This window comes from Triticum urartu, chromosome 3A (genome assembly GCF_056163025.1).
Source record: "Triticum urartu cultivar PI428250 chromosome 3A, HENAU_Tu73, whole genome shotgun sequence".
NCBI lineage: Eukaryota > Viridiplantae > Streptophyta > Magnoliopsida > Poales > Poaceae > Triticum > Triticum urartu.
This window is the reverse complement of record NC_141875.1, coordinates 77,059,574-77,076,756: the sequence shown is the minus strand read 5'-3', so window position 1 is coordinate 77,076,756 and position 17,183 is coordinate 77,059,574. Positions and strand designations below refer to the sequence as shown.

Here is a 17,183-nt window from a genome sequence, read left to right as displayed (position 1 = left end):
GCCAATGCAAGAGTTGGGGAGTTAGAGGAGCGGCCCGAGCGACGACGGCAGGGTGAAGGTAGTGCAAGACGGTGCCCAATAGCCTCCGGTGACGGTAGCGGGCTATTCAGTCTTTGCAGGTAGGAGGTTCGGGGTGGAAGAAGATATGATGAACATGACGAAGGGGTTGGGTTCGAGGGGAAGGGTGCCTGGTCTTTGATTTTCAATCCAACGCCTAGGACAAAATCGACTTATACGTCTTTTTCATCCATAATAGTTCCAAATCTTTATTCCTTGACAAAGACAATGTGACGCCCATGCACGCATTCATGCATGTTCGCTGGTGTACACATCAATCCGCACTCTTCAGCCTTCACCCCTTACCATTTTATTTATTTTTTTCTTTTGAGAAGTTCACTCATTGCAGGAAAGCCTAGATGGCTAGGAGCGGCAGGATGCTCTATTCGTTTCTGAAGTAGTCGCCGGGATCCACCTTCCCCTTCACCGTCGCCAGCCGCCGGAAGCTCCCCATGAAGTATTTCTCCCACCAAACCCTCCCGCTCTCGTACGTCGTCACGTCGTAGTCACCGACCGTGTTCTGCCCGATATCCAGGTCACGGTAGTTGATGAAGGCCTCCCTCGGGTTGCTGCTCACCAGCGGCTCCATGAACCCGTACAACCCGTTGATCCACCCGGTGGCCGCCTCCACCGCGTTGCTGTCGGCCACGCAGCACCAGTAGGCGACGTACTGGATGTTGTAGAGCACGCCCCTGCGGTGCGGGTACGGCGTCACGGAGTCCGGGATGACGCTGCCAACCACGCCGCCGTGTGGCTCCATGATCATCATTAGGACGCCGTTTTGCAACAGGTGCTCCTGGTAGATGCTCTCACACCCCGCCCTGAACGGCGCACCGTGTGTAGTCCGACTTGTTCTTGACGTAGGTGCCCAGGTTGTTGGTCCGGTTCAGCATCCCCTCCGAGGGGATGTTGATGTCAGTGCTGCTCAAGCTGATAAATGCCATGGCGCGCACCCAGCTCATCTCCCTGCAGTCGCCCGCTGTCGTACCCAGCTCCGGGAAGAACGTGTCCATCTTGCCCACGAGCCGCGAGCAGCTGCCGAGGAAGAGGGTTTGGAAGACAGTGTTGTTGCCCTGCACCACGGCATGGATGGTGAGGTCCGGGAAGAACGGCATGAGAGTTAGCGCCTCCCATTTGGCGAGGACGGCGGCGGTGGTCTTGTCGAAGGCCCTGGCGGTGTTGACCACCGTCACCGTCGGAGGTACAACGGAGAGTTTCAGCTTCCACGACGCCACGACGCCGAAGCTCTAACCGCCTCCACCCCGGATGGCCCGGAACGGTTCCGGCCCCATGGCCACCTTGTCGAGGAGGTCACCGTCGGCGTTGACGATCCTGGCGTCGAGGACGTTGTCCACCCCGGTGCAAAGTCACATTTCAACCAAGGCAAAGCTATTTCAAGAAAGGAACTTACAGAATGTGTAATGTTTTCAATGTTTTCAAGTGAATCCACCATGCAATGAACATTGTCAGCAAGCTTCTTCTCAATCTCCTCCTGTAAGAGCAAAAAAAGAAGTGGTTCGACGTAAAGGCAAGGCAATACAACCAGACACTCGAGTATTTAATCAGGATTATTTTGCACCTTTGTTGCCTTAGAGCAACTCTAACAAACCCCGCATCCCGGCCTGACCCATAAAATAACCGCCAAAATGCGGATCGGGGCAGAAAAACCAACCCGATCATACCACGCATCCTGCCTCGGTCCGCAAAAAATTTTAGGGGACGCGGCAAAATACCGAGCCCAACCCGAGAAAACGCGGGTTTCCCCCTCGCGGCTGGGGTGCCCTGCATATAAACGGAAGCGGTTGGTGGGGGGAGGGACATTTCATCCCGCGCTTTTTTCCACCAACCACCCCTCCTCTCCTCCCTCGCACCGCCGCCGGCCGCCGCCCAAGATTCCGGCAGGAGCACGCCGGAAGGCCGCCACGGGCACGAGGCCTCCCCTCCCTTCCCCCCCGTGTCGGCGGCCCGCCGGATTTTGCAGATCTGCGACACTTCATCGCGGGCCGCCAGATTTGGCTTTTCCGGCCGCCGGTTGCTGCCCCAAGCGATGGAGTGGTCGGGGAGCCTCTCCCGCAGCCCAGGCAAAGGCGCATCGCCGCATGCAGGTACTGCTTCGTCCGCCCGCCGCCGCCGAAGGTTTGCGGGCATGGATTCGTCCAGCCGTCCACCGGGCTCGGCGCTCGCGCAGCGTCTTTGTGGCTTGCCGATGCCGCTCATAAAGTGCGACGACTGCACGCGGAAAGTGTTGCGGCTCACTTCAGGCACGCCGAAGCACCCCAGATGGGTGTTCTTCAAATGCGAAAACGACGGGGTACGTGCACTTGTGGTAGCTCATTTTGATAGCTCATTATTTGGTTCAATTGTGGTAGCTCATTTTGAACATGCTCACTCATGTGTGTAGGAAGATGGATGCTCATTTTGGTTTTGGGAAGGCGAATACATTGATTTGTTGATAGAAAGAAACATAATAGACGTTGACGCACTTCTTAGAAGAACCGAAGGCAATGATGCGGCTGCATGTGCAACTAGAGGGGAAGCAACGTCTACTTCTTTCGAACCAAAAATGAAGAAAGAAGAATGCAAAATCAAGAATCCGCAGATTAACAATGAATGCATGGAGAAGATATTAGTCCAACTAGTGAAAGCAGTTATGGAAGTTGGAAATCTTCTAAAATGTATACTTGTGATTCTTGTTTTCTTTGGTCTTACTATTCTAGCAAAGATTTGGTGATGTCTTATCTATTCAATGTTGTTGAAAAAGTAAAGAAATGCATTATAATGGATCAAATTAAGGTGCAAATTTAGATTTTTCGGGTTGGGACGAGCTGCGCCAGATCAGACCCCGCAAAACCGACCCGTAAAAAAATATTCCGCAAATATCCTTTCTTACGAATTCGTTATGCGGGGTCTGCATCTGCGGCCGTCTGCGTCGGCCCGCAAAAGCGGTGTTGCACAAACTACAAACACGTTTTGTGGGTCGGCGGGATACAGGATCTGCTAGAGTTGCTCTTAGCATCGCCCCAGGGTGCCGCTTCCTGACCTGCCCGATAGGCCACCAAGTGCGAGAAGGATACGCAGGATAAAAGGACCAGTTCGCTTTCCTCTAGTAATAAATCAGAAAATTCAGTAATATAAAAGTGAACCGGAAGCCAAACCATTTACTCCCTCCGTTTCTATTTAGTCTACATATTAGATTTGACTAAAGTCAAAGCTTACAAAATTTGACCAAGTTTAGATAACATAACATAAACATTTATCATAACAAATCTATATGTTGTGAAAAGTACATTCAATAATGAATCTAAGTGTTGATTTGTTATTGTATATGTTAATATTTTTCTCTAAACTTTGTTAAAATTTACAAAGCTTGAATTTGACCAAAATTAATATGCGGAGTAAATAAAAACCGAGGAAGTATGTGATAGCGCTGCTCCAATATAGCTTCCAGGTTTTCCTTTAGAACCTCAGCGACAGTTGACTGAATCTCTTCAATAGAAACAACCACGCCTACAGTCACAGATTGTGTTACAATAAATAAGGTGGTAAATTGGAAGGATTGGCCGAGAAAATGTCTGATCATAAAAAATGTGCACTAATTCAATATTCTTTTATCATCCGAACAAACACATTATCAAATAACATTGGTAGAAATGTACCGAACATGAGAGGCACCTTGTAGTAGGACGAAGCTTCATCAGCAGGAGCATACCGGAGCAGCCACATGTCCTCTCGCTGTCACCGTCGCCATTCGTCCAAGTCCCAAGTTCAAGTCGCACACGAACCCCGCAGGCGGATGGATCGCTATGTATATATAAAGAGATAGAGATGGTCTTAGAAGGTTGGTTTGGACTTTTGGGAGGAGGGCATGGTCCATGGCCAGTGAGAAGGCCGTGCCATGGATTAGTGATGTGGCAGACCATGTCGCGGATCGATGAGGTGGCACAAGCCAAACCGCATGATACATCCTTGCCATTTCCTTCTAGGAACTTGAATTATCTTGTTTTTTCAATGACTTGAAAAGAAGATCACTTGCTTTTACGATGGTCTCTATTGCTTTTAGCAAACTAACTTTCAAGTTCATGGAGCCATTCTATTCTGCTTTCTTCGACGATGTCAAAAATCAGTTGTTTTAGAGTTTCAAATTTATTTTTCTAATCTTCATTCAAGCCGTCCTTCTTTGATGATCATTGGCATGGACCGTCCCTTTTCTCTTATTTCACAAGAATATATAACAAGTGTGTGCTAACTAGCGTCTTTACTAGATCTTGTAAAAACAAGGACAAATTGATTATATGTTCACTGGCATGTTCTAAAGCAAATGGATATGAGAAAACAAGGACAAATTGATCATATATGTGATCAACAAGTCCTCCTTTATGTGATCAACAAGTCCTACTTTATGTGAGGCGGCCTTTATTGGTTCGCGTGCGGCCATGCAGGTGATCGCCATTCGCCGGTGCATGAGATTGGGGTTTAGAGGGGTGGCCTGGACGGCAATGGCACGGCGAAGGCAGCGCACGGCACCACCCGCTGGCCTCCAGTAACGGCAGTAATTCTATTTGGTCTTTGCAGGTAGGCGGTTAGGGCATCTCCAGCCATCCTCTCAGGAAGGTCTTTCCAAACGTTTTTTTACGCTGGCGTCGAAAAAACGGCCCAGTGCGTTATTAGGAGCCCGATTTTCGTCGGCTTGGGTCGAAAATAGCGCTGGTGGACTCAAACCGAATCCGGCGCGCTGGGGGCGTCCGGGGGCGGCGGGGCGAACTGTTTTGGCGCGAAATAGCCGCGGGCCCGCCGCGTCAGCGACTCTACCCTCTTCTCGCCCCTTCGTCGTCCTCATCGTCTCGTTTCCCGCGGCGAATCAATGCCAAAGCTGCCGCGCTGCCGCGCCGGTCAGCCTGCACCATTGATGCCTCACGGACGGCGCAGTGAAGACCGGATGACGCGCGTCCCTCGCCCTCCCTCGCCCGCCACGCGTACTCACAGCGGCTCGCGCACGGGCGGCGCCTCGGCCTATATAAGACGCGCTCCAGCGCACTCGGCGACTCGCACTCTCTGGCCGTCGTCGTTCCTCCTTCTTCTCTCTCTCGCCGTCTCCAGTTCATCACAACCATGGCCGAGCGCTTCCCAAGCGACGGCGCGGCGGCGAACGGCTTCGGTCGCCGCCATCTTCACGAGAACGAGGCTCGCCTCCTTTTCGAGGCCGAGTATCCGGTCCCGCCGGACATGCGGGTGCCCGGGGCGTGGAGGATCAGCGCCGGCGGCGTGCCGGTGCCCCCGATACCCACCGGCGCAGCGCGGCGTGCGGAGATCGCACGCATCCGCTCGTCCCTGCCGCGTACGGCGAGGGAGGGGCTACGGTACGTCCCCGACAGCCCGCTCTGGGAGCCTTATTTCCGCCGCCGTCACGCCGAGCAGATCGAGGCCACCAACGGCGTCGAGCCCTCCAGCAGGCTCAACGCCGTCGGCGGGCGTCGGTGGTGGGGCGTGCCCGGGCGCACGTTGGAGGCCGTCCTCGAGTACATCGAGGGCGGCAACACGCCACGCCTCGAGTACCCCGCTCCCCCGTCCTTCCCACACCGCCGGGGAAACTTCTGTACCCCGAGGCGCATGGAGACCGGGGGGTCCTCCTCCTCGTCCGGCGGCTCCCCCTGCCTCCACCTCCGCCCCGTCAAGCCGGAGCCCCAGGGCACGCCTGTCAGCGCACGCACCCACCGCTCCGGCGTCCGCATCGGCGACAACGCCTCCCCCACCGGCCGCTTCGTCCTCGTCGAGCCCAAGTCGGAGCCCGGCCTCCCCGCGGAGTACGAGGAGGTAGCCCAGCGTGGCTTCTCCGACGAGGACGCCCTGCGGTGGGCGCGGGACGACTACCTCCGCGACGAGATGGTCCGGCAGCGCCGGGCCCTGGAGGAGATCGCCGCCCGCAAGTGTGGGCGCGAGGACGAGCACGGCATCGTGGTCCTCGACAGCGACGACGACGACGACGCCCCCGGACCGTCCAACCCGCCGCGCCAACCGGGGGAAGGATGCAGCAGGGACGGTGGAGGCGTCGGCGGGGGCGACAACGACGACGACGACGGCGGTGACTACACGCGGTTCTACAGCCTCCTCGGCATGTAGAACTGCGTGGGCGGGCGGCGAGGCGGGCGGCGAGGGAGACGGCGGGATAGCCCGCGGTAGTTTTTCCTTTTTTTGTAAAATATGTTTAAATTTGAACGAACTCGAACGTGTTTGCGTTGTGTTTGCGCTGAATTTAAACATTTTAAAAACCTGTGGGGGGCCGCGGCTGGGGGGCATCTCGCCCCCAGTGCGCGGTTTAGCGCCGGTGCGCCCCTAGAGGGTGATTTTTTGTCTTTTCTGGAAGGCCAACGGATGGAGATGCCCTTAGGGATGGAGGAAGATCTCAAGAATGAAGAAGGGACTGGGCTGGACGAGGAGAGGGGTGCCGCCCTTTGGTTTTCAATCCAACGGCTGGACAAAATCAAATTATACTAAAATCTACTTCATCCTCTGACATGTAATCGGTCCCAATCTTTATTCCTTATTCAAGACAAACACAATGTGACGCCCATGCACGCATGCATGCATGCATGTTGGCTGGCGTACACATCAATCCGCACTCTTCACTCTTCGGCCTTCACTCGTTATCACTTCATTTTTTTTTCTTTTGGGAAGTTCGGTCACTCGTTGTAGCCTAGGCGGCTCGGAACGGCGGGATGCTCTGCTCGTTTCTGAAGTAGTCGCCGGGATCCACCTGCCCCTTCACCGTCGCCAGCCGGTGGAAGTTCCCCATGAAGTACTTCTCACCCCACACCTTCCCGCTCTCGTACGTCGTCACGCCGTCGTTGCCCACCGTGTTCTGCCCGATGTCCAGGTCGCGGTAGTTGACAAAGGCCTCCCTCGGGTTGCTGCTCACCAGCGGCTCCATGAACCCGTACAGCCCGTTGATCCACCCGTTGGCCGCCTCCGCGGCGCCGCCGTCCGCCCACCAGAAGGCCACGTATTGGATGTTGTAGAGCACGCCGTTGCGGTGCGGGTACGGCGTGAAGGAGTCCGGGATGACGCTGCCGACCACGCCGCCATGCGGCTCCATGATCATCATTAGGGCGCCGTTCCGCGACAGGTGCTCCCGGTAGATTCTTTCCCATCCTGCCTTGCCCACGGCGCACCGCACGTAGTCCGACTTGTTCTTCACGTACGTGCCCAGGTTGTTGGTCCGCTTCAGCATCCCCTCCAGGGGCACGTTGACGTCGGAGCTGCTCAGGGTGATGAACGCCATGGCGCGAACCCAGCTCATCTCCCTGCAGTCGCCCTCCCTCGTGCCCAGCTCCGGGAAGAAGGCGTCCATCTTGCCCACCAGCCGCGAGCAGCTGCCGAGGAAGAAGGTCTGGAAGACGGTGTTGTTGCCCTGCACCACGGCGCGGATGGTGAGGTCCGGGAGGAACGGCCTCACCGCGAACGTCTCCCATTTGGCGAGCACGGCGGCGGTGGTCTCGTCGAAGGCCCTGACGGTGTTCACCACCGTCACCGTCCGAGGGACGACGGAGAGCTTCAGCTTCCACGACACCACCACGCCGAAGCTCTCGCCGCCTCCGCCCCGGATGGCCCAGAAGAGATCCTCCCCCATGGCCGCCTTGTCGAGGACGTCGCCGTCGGCGTTGACGATCCTGGCGTCGAGGACGTTGTCCGCGCCGGTGCCGAACTTGCGCATCATCAGGCCGATGCCGCCTCCGCTCAGGAACCCTCCGACGCCGACCGTCGGGCACGCGCCGCCCGGGAACGCCAGCGTGGGGCTGGCCATGCCCACGGCGTAGTAGAGCTCGCCCAGCGTCGCGCCGGAGTCCACCCACGCGGAGGCCTCCTCGTCCTTCTCCCCCGGACGGACGCGCACGGCGCGCAGCCTCGCGAGGTCCAGCACCGCGAACACCTCGGCGCGCACGGACCGGTACGACAGGCCCTCGTAGTCGTGCCCGCCGCTGCGCACGCGGAGGCGCACTCCGTGCCGGCGGCCGCACCGCACGGCGTCCTGGACGTGGGCGACGTCGGACGCCGTGACGATGCACGCCGGCCGCACCGTGGCGTTGGTCGCGAACCTGGCGTTCTGGACGGAGGACGTCAGCACGGACATGAAGCCGCTCGAGCTCTGCGTGAACAGGAGCTCGCCAGGTATCTTCTCCGACAGGCATTGAAGGAAGTTTTCCTCGGAGGAGGAGGCTAGCGAAGGGAGGACGACATGGCAGCAGAAGCACACGACGAGCACCAGTGACAGCACTGTCGTCGAGACAGCCATGGATAATTTGCTCGGTGTGGTGCACTGGAGACTGCGAATGGCAGCCAAGCTTATTATGGTTGTGAAGCCGGCTAATGCTGCTTATAATGAGTTTGATGATGATTTGACTTTGCTAATGATGCTTGCTATGGTTGACCTGTGGAGTTCGCTTGATCTTCGTCTCCTCGCCGCGCGCACGTTCGCAATGTAAGTTGATCATGTCAACTGTGAGCAGTTGATCATGTCAACTGTGAGCATTAATGACGGCCTTCATCCCGAGACGTGGAGGATACTAAACGAAGAACTGGTTGTACTTAAGCTACTCGACCGATTTGATTCCTACAGTACATTTTGTGGTGAATGTCAACTAGTTAACGAATCACTCCACTGTTTCAACTAGACATACTAAACATGTTTTTCTGGGAAAACTTCCGATCTATTCATCTTCAATCATGGCAGTACAACGAACACCAGAAATAAAAATTACATCCAGATCCATAGACCACCTAGCGACGACTACAAGCACTGAAGCGAGCCGAAGGCGCGCAGCCATCATCGCCCCTCCATCACTGGAGTCGGGCATAACTTGTTGTAGTAGACAGTCGGGAAGTTGTCGTGCTAAGACCCCATAGGACCACCACCCCAGAACAGCAACCGCCGCCGATGAAGAATAACGTAAATTGGAAGGATCCAAACCAAAGATAGATCCGCCGGAAACACACCTCCACACGCCCACCAACGATACTAGACGCGCCGCTGGAACGGGGACTGGGCGGGGAGAGCTTTATTCTATCTTCAGGGAGCTGCCACCGTCTCGCCTTCCTGAACAGGACACAAACCCTAACAAGATTAAAAAGGACGATTAAAAATGGAGCCCTCCCGCCAGTCCTTGCCCGGATCCACTGCGCCTCCATGACCCTATACCAGAGACGAGGCGGACCTGCGCTGGCGCCGGCAAGGGGCACGAACCCTAACTTTCTTTCTTGTAGGAGGAGGAGAAGGAGATAGATATATCTACTGGGTTGTGGCTGTTGTTGGATTTAAACATGAGCGTTTTGTGCGGACAGGAGGGAAGACTTTCTTTTTAAGCTATACTAAGGGGAACTCCAACCCGAATCACTAAAACGGACCTCATTAAATGTGTACAAATACATGCAAACTTGTCCGCAGACAGGATAAGGGAAGTTCATTGAACCGCAAGCACTAAATGTCCGCTCCCAGTTTTTTCTATACTAGGACTACTCAAAACAATCAAAGATTAAAAGAAACACAATTTTTAAGCAACTGAAAAGGTACATAATATTACAATGCAACAATTATTTCGATAAAAATATTCTGATCCAAATAAAAAAAATGAAATTAATTAATTCATCTTAGTTAGACACATGTTCTAATTATCAATATTAAACGCCCAAAAATGCTCAACCAGATCATTCTGCAGCTGCTCATGAATTCCTCGATGTTGAATTTGATGATGCATTTGGATAAAATCCTCAATTGTTGACTATATACTAAAAAATTATGAAAATATATAGAAAAAATGATGATCATGTATTCAAAAAACTTTAATCAAGCATTTCAAAAATATTTAAAATTTCGAATACAAAAAATGCAGACCATATATTAACAAATGTTAAATTTGTAATGTAAAAATGTTAAACATGTATTAAAAAAATGTTGTTCACATATAAAAAAAGTCGAGTGCTACCAATCAGCCGAATAATTTCTTAGAAAAATCATCCGGCTATGCAGCCATCCGATCGGCAAACTGTGGTCGTTGGATCACAGAACGCCACGGCAGCAGTATGCACGCGACTGCTTCGACACAGCGCTGCTGCACCGCAGCTCTCATGGTGCACCGCCCAGGTCCGGTGAAGCTCCAACGCAGCACTGACGGCTCCGGCGAAGCTTCAATGCAACTCCGGCAGAGCTTCGACAGATCCGGCGAAGCTCCAATGCAACTCCGGCAAAGCTCCAACGCAACACCGACAGCTCTGGTGAAGCTCCAGTGCAACTTCGGCAGAGTTCCAACACAAGACTGACAGCTCCGGAGGAGGACGAGGAGTTCTGGGGGCTCTCGGATGACTCCGAAGAGTCGTACTGGATGACCTCGGACGACGAGTAGTTCTGCTAGTTTAAATTTATGTCTATGTTGAATTTGATGTTTGAACTATGTTGAGATGATGTAGTAGTTGGTTGTTTTCAGAATTTTACATCTTCGTTTTGGACCATCTGATGAAGTTGCTCTTTTATTTACATCTTCGTTTTGGACTATCTGTTGGAGTTGAGCCTTTTTCGGAGATGTAAAAGGCATTTTTTGGTGTGTAACACCCCGGATGTAATTTACCTTATATGTATCCCAACTCTTGCTATTTCCAGCCTAAGTTATTTTATTTCATCGTTGTCGGGTTTTTGTCTCCGTGTGTTTTGTCTTTGTCATGCATCTCATATCATGTCATCATGTGCATTGCATTTGCATACGTGTTCGTCTCATGCATCCGAGCATTTTCCCCGTTGTCCGTTTTGCATTCCGGCGCTCCTATGTCCTCCGGTGGTCTTTTCTACCTCTTTTCGTGTGCGGGTGTTAAACGTTTTCAGATTGGACAGATACTTGTCATGCGGTCTTGGTTTACTACCGGTAGACCGCCTGTCAAGTTTCGTGTCATTTGGACTTCGTTTGATACTCCAACGGTTAACCGAGGGACCGAAAAGGCCTCGTGTGTGTTGCAGCCCAACACCCTTCCAAAGTGGCCCAAAACCGCCCAAAACCTCTCCCATCGTCTAGAGTGTTCGATCATGATCGCGTGGCCGCAAACCGTGCTCAATTTGGAGCCTCCTAGCTCCTCCTATCTATAAAACTAGGTCTCCCCTCGAAATTTTCGGATCCCTTCCCCCGAAACCCTAGCCTCCTTCGTCCTCCGCGCGCCGGACAACGTCCGCCGGTGCTGGACGTGTCCGACTGCACCACCCCCCCCCCCCCCGCGCACCAGTGGCACCGCGCCACGTGTCCCTCCGTCCTCTCCACCGCGCCCGGCCCGCGTAGGGCCCCCGCGAGCCCGAGCTCGCCGCCGCCCAACTCCTCCTCGCGCCGCCCGTGCCCCGTCTTCCTCCTCTCGTCCGGTCGTCGCTGCCGCCGCCGCAGGCCACCGCGACTTCGCCGGAGAGCTCGCCGGCCGCCTCGCCCTCACCATCTCGCCGCCACGAGCCGGCGCCGCCCTGCTCCGGTCTCCGCACCGCCACGCCGCCACGTCTCCGGCCTCCCCCTCGTCACCGGCGTCCTCTTCTTCCTCCTCCACGACTTCTCCGGCGAGCCCGCCGCCGACCTCGGTTCGCGCGCTGCTGCTACAGTACCGCCCGGCCAGATCCAGATCTGGGACATCTCCTCGGTTGACTTTTTCATCCCAAAACCCTAACTTTTAGCATTTTTCCGCATGCCATATCTCTGCATCCGTAGCTCCGATTCGTGCGTGTAGCATACCAAAATGTTCACCTCAACGAGTACACCATTTCATCTCATTGCACCATTTCCATTTGAACTCATCTTGATGCCCGAAATGATGTTGGAAGAGGGCTATATGATGAATTTGTCAGATCTATTTCAGCAAATGGCCTTTTGTCATTTTTGCCATGATTAATGTGTGCATGCTATGATCCTGAGCTCTACATGTGTTTTGGTATATGCCATGCCATCTTTACAGGGGTGTATGCCATGTATTTTTGTGATATTTGTGGTGACTATCACAACCATGCAAAGTAGCGTAATCGTTAATGCTGATTTCAGGGACTTCGAATTTCACTAAGTCCTTATTCTGATATTGTTTTTATGTCATATATTCATGTTGTTTCATAGTGATCCGTGCCTATTTTGAGGATGATCAGTAAGGATGTTTTGTTAATATTGTGGTGCTCTATCCATCCATGTCCTTGTTTGCATTTATGGAGCACCCTAGCTTGAGTCAATCGAGCTCTACTTTTGCTATAAAATGATCCTGGCAGATTGTTGACATGTTTAGCGATTTTGCCGAGGATGTTGCTATTGATCCGTGCATACTATGTTGTTGTTTTTGCCATGTCTAGCTTCTAGGCCATGACCTATTCATGGGTGTATGCTTAGTTTGTCATGCCATGCTCTGTAGCGAGTGCATCGAGCTCGTAAACATGCCTACTCGTTAACTGTTTTGCATGCTCCAGTTTTTCACTAAGTCTGAATCTGTTTATGTTTTTGCCATGTTCACATGCTTGCAATTGTATTTTCCGATCCCTTTTGACTCAAGGTCACTAAGGGACTTTTGTTAAGTGCTTTGAGTAGCTTCATGCCATACCTTGCTTTTCCATGATATGTGTCTGTAGAATGTAGTTTTCATGCTCTAAAGATTGCTTCCTGCTGATAAATTCCAGACTTGTGTTAATTTCACTAAGTCTGAAACCTGTTATCATTTGCACTTTTTCCATGCTTGCTTGAACCTATTAATGGATGAATTAGCCGTAGCTCAGTGTTCATCTTTTGTCAAGCATCATGAGTGGATCCTTGCTATGTATTTTGATGTCATGTTTGAGTGTTGTAGCATGTTGTTCTTGATGCATTTAGATGGCTATTTGCTGATTATCGCAGACCGGTGCCATATTTGTTTTGCTTGCCATTTCCAAATCGTGCATCCGATTCTGGTGATCTTTATATCGATTTCGACCGAAATCACCTCACCTTTCCAGTGGAACTCTTGGATTTCCAAGTTGAGGCCAGGTTAAATCATTCCTTTGCAAATCTTGCATATGCATCACATATCGCATCCCGCATATCATACCATGTTTGCATCATATTGTTTGAGCATTGCACGTGGTTGATTGTGCTCCTTTTGCTTGTTGTTCTTGTTTGGGTAGAGCCGGGAGACGAGTTTGTGAATGAGGAGCCCTTTGAGTTCGCTTACGAGGATCAAGGCAGTTCTGAAAACTTTGCAGGCAAGATGACCATACCCTCGAAATCACTTCTATCTTTGCTTGCTAGATGCTCGCTCTTTTGATATGCCTATGCTAAGATACCTACCACTTGCTTATCATGCCTCCCAAATTGCCATGTCAAACCTCTAATCCACCATGTCCTAGCAAACCATTGTTTGGCTATGTTACCGCTTTGCTCAGCCCCTCTTATAGCGTTGCTAGTTGCAGGTGAAGTTTGTAGATCGTTCCTTGTTGGAACTTGTTTATTGTTGGGATATCACAATATTATCTTGTTTATCTTAATGCACCTATATACTTGGTAAAGGGTGGAAGGCTCGGCCTTATGCCTGCTGTTTTGTTCCACTCTTGTCGCCCTAGTTTCCGTCATATCGGTGTTATGTTCCCAGATTTTGCGTTCCTTACACGGTTGGGTTATAATGGGAACCCCTTGACAGTTCTGAAGGAAATATGCCCTAGAGGCAATAATAAAGTTATTATTTATTTCCTTATTTCATGATAAATGTTTATTATTCATGCTAGAATTGTATTAACCGGAAACATAATACATGTGTGAATACATAGACAAACAAAGTGTCACTAGTATGCCTCTACTTGACTCGCTTGTTGATCAAAGATGGTTATGTTTCCTACCCATAGACATGAGTTGTCATTTGATTAACGGGATCACATCATTAGGAGAATGATGTGATTGACTTGACCCATTCCGTTAGCATAACACTTGATCGTTTAGTTTGTTGCTATTGCTTTCTTCATGACTTATACATGTTCCTATGAACTATGAGATTATGCAACTCCCGTTTACCAGAGGAACACTTTGTGTGCTACCAAACGTCACAACGTAACTGGGTGATTATAAAGGTGCTCTGCAGGTGTCTCCAAAGGTACTTGTTGGGTTGGCGTATTTCGAGATTAGGATTTGTCACTCCGATTGTCGGAGAGGTATCTCTCGGCCTACTCGGTAATGCACATCACTATAAGCCTTGCAAGCATTGCAACTAATGAGTTAGTTGCGGGATGATGTATTACGGAACGAGTAAAGAGACTTGCCGGTAACGAGATTGAACTAGGTATTGAGATACCGACGATCGAATCTCGGGCAAGTAACATACCGATGACAAAGGGAACAACGTATGTTGTTATGCGGTCTGACCGATAAAGATCTTCGTAGAATATGTAGGAGCCAATATGGGCATCCAGGTCCCGCTATTGGTTATTGACCAGAGAGGTGTCTCGGTCATGTCTACATGGTTCTCGAACCCGTAGGGTCCGCACGCTTAACGTTCGTTGACGATATAGTACTATATGAGTTATGTATGTTGATGACCGAATGTTGTTCGGAGTCCGGGATGAGATCACGGACATGACGAGGAACTCCGGAATGGTCCGGAGATAAAGTTTGATATGGGATAGTAGTGTTTGATCTCCGGAAGGGTTCCGGAATTCACCGGGAGGGGTTCCGGATGTTTCCCGAAATGTTTGGGCACGAGAACACTTTATCTGGGCCAAAGGGGAAAGCCCACGAGGCTTTTGGAAAGTGCAAAAGGAAGTTTTGCGGAGACTAGAGGCTAGACGCCAGGAACCCTGGCGTCTAGGGGGTAGACGCCGGGAACCCTGGCGTCTAGCCCTGGAGTCCGAGAAGGACTCTTGCCTTTCGGGTAAAACCGACTTTGAGGAGGCTTTTACTCCAAGTTTCGACCCCAGGGCTCAACATATAAATAGAGGGGTAGGGCTAGCACCAAAGACATATCAAGAAACACCCAGTCGTGTGCCGACAACCCCGTCCCCTCTAGTTTATCCTCCGTCATAGTTTTCGTAGTGCTTAGGCGAAGCCCTGCGGAGATTGTTCTTCACCAACACCGTCACCACGCCGTCGTGCTGCCGGAACTCATCTACTACTTCGCCCCTCTTGCTGGATCGAGAAGGCGAGGACGTCACCGAGCCGAACGTGTGCAGAACTCGGAGGTGCCGTGCTTTCGGTACTTGGATCGGTCAGACATGAAGACGTACGACTACATCAACTGCGTTGATATAACACTTCCGCGTACGGTCTATGAGGGTACGTAGACAACATTCTCCCCTCTCGTTGCTATGCATCACCATGATCTTGCCTATGCGTAGGAAATTTTTTGAAATTACTACGTTCCCCAACAGTGGCATCCGAGCCTAGGTTTTATGCGTTGATGTTGTGCACGAGTAGAACACAAGTGAGTTGTGGGCGATATAAGTCATACTGCTTACCAGCATGTCATACTTTGGTTCGACGATATTGTTGGATGAAGCGGCCCGGACCGACATTACGCGTACGCTTACGCGAGACTGGTTCTACCGACGTGCTTTGCACACAGGTGGCTGGCGGGTATCAGTTTCTCCAACTTTAGTTGGACCAAGTGTGGCTACGCCCGGTCCTTGCGAAGGTTAAAACAGCACCAACTTGACAAACTATCATTGTGGTTTTGATGCATAGGTAAGAACGGTTCTTGCTTAAGCCCATAGCAGCCACGTAAAACTTGCAACAACAAAGTAGAGGACGTCTAACTTGTTTTTGCAGGGCATGTTGTGATGTGATATGGTCAAGACGTGATGAGATATAAGTTGTTGTATGAGATGATCATGTTTTGTTGAAATTATCGGCAACTGGCAGAAGCCTTATGGTTGTCTCTTTATTGCATAAGATGCAAGCACCAAATAATTGCTTTACTTTATCGCTATGCGATAGCAATAGTTGCAAGAGCAATTGTTGGCGAGACGACCATGTGACGACACATTGATATAGATCAAGATGATGGAGATCATGGTGTCATGCCGATGACGATGGAGATCATGACGATTCTTCAGAGATGGAGATCACAAGCACAAGATGATGATGGCCATATCATATCACTTATATTGATTGCATGTGATGTTTATCTTTTATGCATCTTATCTTGCTTTTATTGACGGTAGAATTATAAGATGATCTCTCACTAAATTTCAAGATAAAAGTGTTCTCCCTGAGTATGCACCGTTGCCAAAGTTTGTCGTGCCCAGACACCACGTGATGATCGGGTGTGATAAGCTCTACGTCCATCTACAACGGGTGCAAGCCAGTTTTTGCACACGCAGAATACTCAGGTTAAACTTGACGAGCCTAGCATATGCAGATATGGCCTCAGAACACTGAGACCGAAAGGTCGAGCGTGAATCATATAGTAGATATGATCAACATATTGACGTTCACCATTGAAAGCTACTCCATTTCACGTGATGATCGGTTATGGTTTAGTTGATTTGGATCACGTGATCACTTAGAAGATTAGAGGGATGTCTTTCTAAGTGGGAGTTCTTAAGTAATATGATTAATTGAACTTTAATTTATCATGAACTTAGTCCTGGTAGTATTAGCATATCTATGTTGTAGATCAATAGCTCGCGATGTTGCTCCCCATTTAATTTTTATATGTTCCTAGAGAAAACTAAGTTGAAAAATGTTAGTAGCAATGATGCGGATTGGATCCGTGATCTGAGGATTATCCTCATTGCTGCACAGAAGAATTATGTCCTTGATGCACCGCTAGGTGACACACCTATTACAGGAGCAGATGCAGACGTTCTGAACGTTTGGCTAGCTCAATATGATGACTACTTGATAGTTTAGTGCACCATGCTTAATGGCTTAGAATCGGGACTTCAAAGACATTTTGAACGTCATGGAACATATGAGATGTTCCAGGAGTTGAAGTTAATATTTCAAGCAAATACCCGAGTTGAGAGATATGAAGTCTCCAACAAAAGTTCTATAGCTAAAAGATGGAGGAGAATAGCTCAAGCAGTGAGCATGTGCTCAGATTGTCTGGGTACTACAATCGCTTGAATCAAGTGGGAGTTAATCTTCCAGATAAAATAGTGATTGATAGAATTCTCTAGT

The 17,183-nt window shown here is 50.8% G+C and overlaps 1 protein-coding gene and 1 pseudogene across 1 annotated transcript; both read right to left on the bottom strand.

Moving 5' to 3' along the window:
* Positions 1-412: 412 nt before the first annotated feature.
* Positions 413-3,780, bottom strand: LOC125546678 (berberine bridge enzyme-like Cyn d 4; annotated as a pseudogene).
* Positions 3,781-6,565: 2,785 nt separating this feature from the next.
* On the bottom strand, positions 6,566-8,416 carry LOC125548009 (berberine bridge enzyme-like Cyn d 4). Its single transcript, XM_048711722.2, has one exon. It carries the CDS (start codon positions 8,342-8,344, stop codon positions 6,749-6,751), a length of 1,596 nt encoding a protein of 531 aa, XP_048567679.1. The 5' UTR covers positions 8,345-8,416; the 3' UTR covers positions 6,566-6,748.
* Between the last annotated feature and the right edge of the window lie 8,767 nt (positions 8,417-17,183).

Excerpts from the sequence above, each read along its gene's own strand:
- LOC125548009 (XM_048711722.2), bottom strand. The coding sequence starts at position 8,344 with ATGGCTGTCTCGACGACAGTGCTGTCACTGGTGCTCGTCGTGTGCTTC.